The following is a 1,287-nucleotide window of genomic DNA, read 5'->3' as shown; positions in this document are numbered from 1 at the left end:
CTAAAATCTTCTGATTATATGAGAACCTATAACAAGTTCTTCTTGATATGTGTCAGTCTGAAATTGCCTTGAAGTAGTCCTAGGAGTTGGCAAACCAGTCCTAACAGCACCTGCAGGGAAGTTTCATTGTAGGTCAAGTTGAAACAAGCAGCGTTACTGAAGATCCCTATAAACCCCCAAGAGACTTTGAATGCCACACGATTTTAAAGCAACAATCAACATGTTCTATTAGGTTAGACATGGTTGTAGACAAAAACTAAACACCAAGCCCTGCGCTATGCCAGTAAATACATAAACTTTCAAGATAATGATGATGTCAAGCTAAAGTGCTTTTTTATGTATTAAGGCAGATGACAAGAGCATACATAGGCACAAAAGAGCTACAGATTTTAGTGGTGTATATGGTAGCCATGTGGGTCTGAGACAAAAAGAAATGCTAAGTTCTGGGACTCTCGGTTCAGAGACGATATATTTTGTTACACCAACTAAGAAATCGCAAAAAAAAAAATGATCTTTTTTCCACAGACTTTCCGGCTCACATACCCCCAAAATACCCGAAACACTGGGAAAATTACCAGTGAGCCTGGTGAAGGGCGTGAGAGTACAAAAACTTGCAGAAAGAGATCTTTTTTTTGCAGGTTTTAGAACAGACACACGCTCTCTACAAAACTTTCGTAGGGTTCAAGTTGTAGGATGATGAACTAGTTTCGCAGGGATCCTCGCTGCCCCAGCGGCTCCGCTCAAGCGGCAATACGGCAGGTTCTATGGACAGTGCTTGCGCAGGGCTTAGCAGAGCTACCTGCGCGCTGACACCCGCCAACGCCGCGAGATGAAAGCAGGCGCAACACCTGAACCAGTGCGGAGGGCCCCGCGCGGCCCCGGGCAAGAGGACGAGGTGTCTTCCTCGCGGCCGGCCCGACCCGCCCGCGCCCTCACCGGAAGAACGGGTCCTCCTCGAAGCAGCGCCCCAGCCTCGCGAACATGGCTGCCCCCGCGTCCAGCTCCCACTCCGCCGCCTGCAGCCGCGACCCCAGCCCGAGCCGCCCTCCTAATGCCTCGCCCTCCACCCGCCGCGCACACGTCACGCGCTGCTAGGCTGCCATTGGCCGCCGCTGGCCCCGGCTGCCTGCTGATTGGGCTCCGGAGACAAACGGGGGGGGGGGCGCGGCGTCGCTGCCATGGTAACAGCGTGCAACACAGGGCTGCCGGGGCGGCTCCAGAACGTTCCACCGCTGGTGGGGTGGGCAGGGCGCTGCCTGGCCCCTAATGGGGGGTGCGCGTGCTAGG

The 1,287-nt window shown here is 53.8% G+C and overlaps 1 protein-coding gene across 2 annotated transcripts in view; it reads right to left on the bottom strand.

Annotated features, from left to right (window-relative positions):
- The window catches only part of MLF1 (myeloid leukemia factor 1), a 25,754-nt gene extending 24,698 nt beyond the window's left edge, over positions 1-1,056 (bottom strand). Inside the window, exon 1 of one of the 2 annotated variants that reach the window (XM_019503208.1) lies at positions 937-1,056. In XM_019503208.1, coding sequence (XP_019358753.1) covers positions 937-983 — 47 coding nt within the window. In that variant the 5' untranslated portion in view covers positions 984-1,056. The remainder of the gene's footprint in view (positions 1-936) is intronic. The other variant, XM_019503209.1, reaches the window with a different exon arrangement.
- Positions 1,057-1,287: the final 231 nt, after the last annotated feature.

The sequence above is a fragment of the Gavialis gangeticus genome, unplaced genomic scaffold (assembly GCF_001723915.1).
Source record: "Gavialis gangeticus isolate Ggan-Ray unplaced genomic scaffold, GavGan_comp1, whole genome shotgun sequence".
In the NCBI taxonomy this organism is placed as follows: Eukaryota; Metazoa; Chordata; order Crocodylia; family Gavialidae; genus Gavialis; species Gavialis gangeticus.
This window is presented reverse-complemented; position numbering and strand designations above follow the sequence as displayed.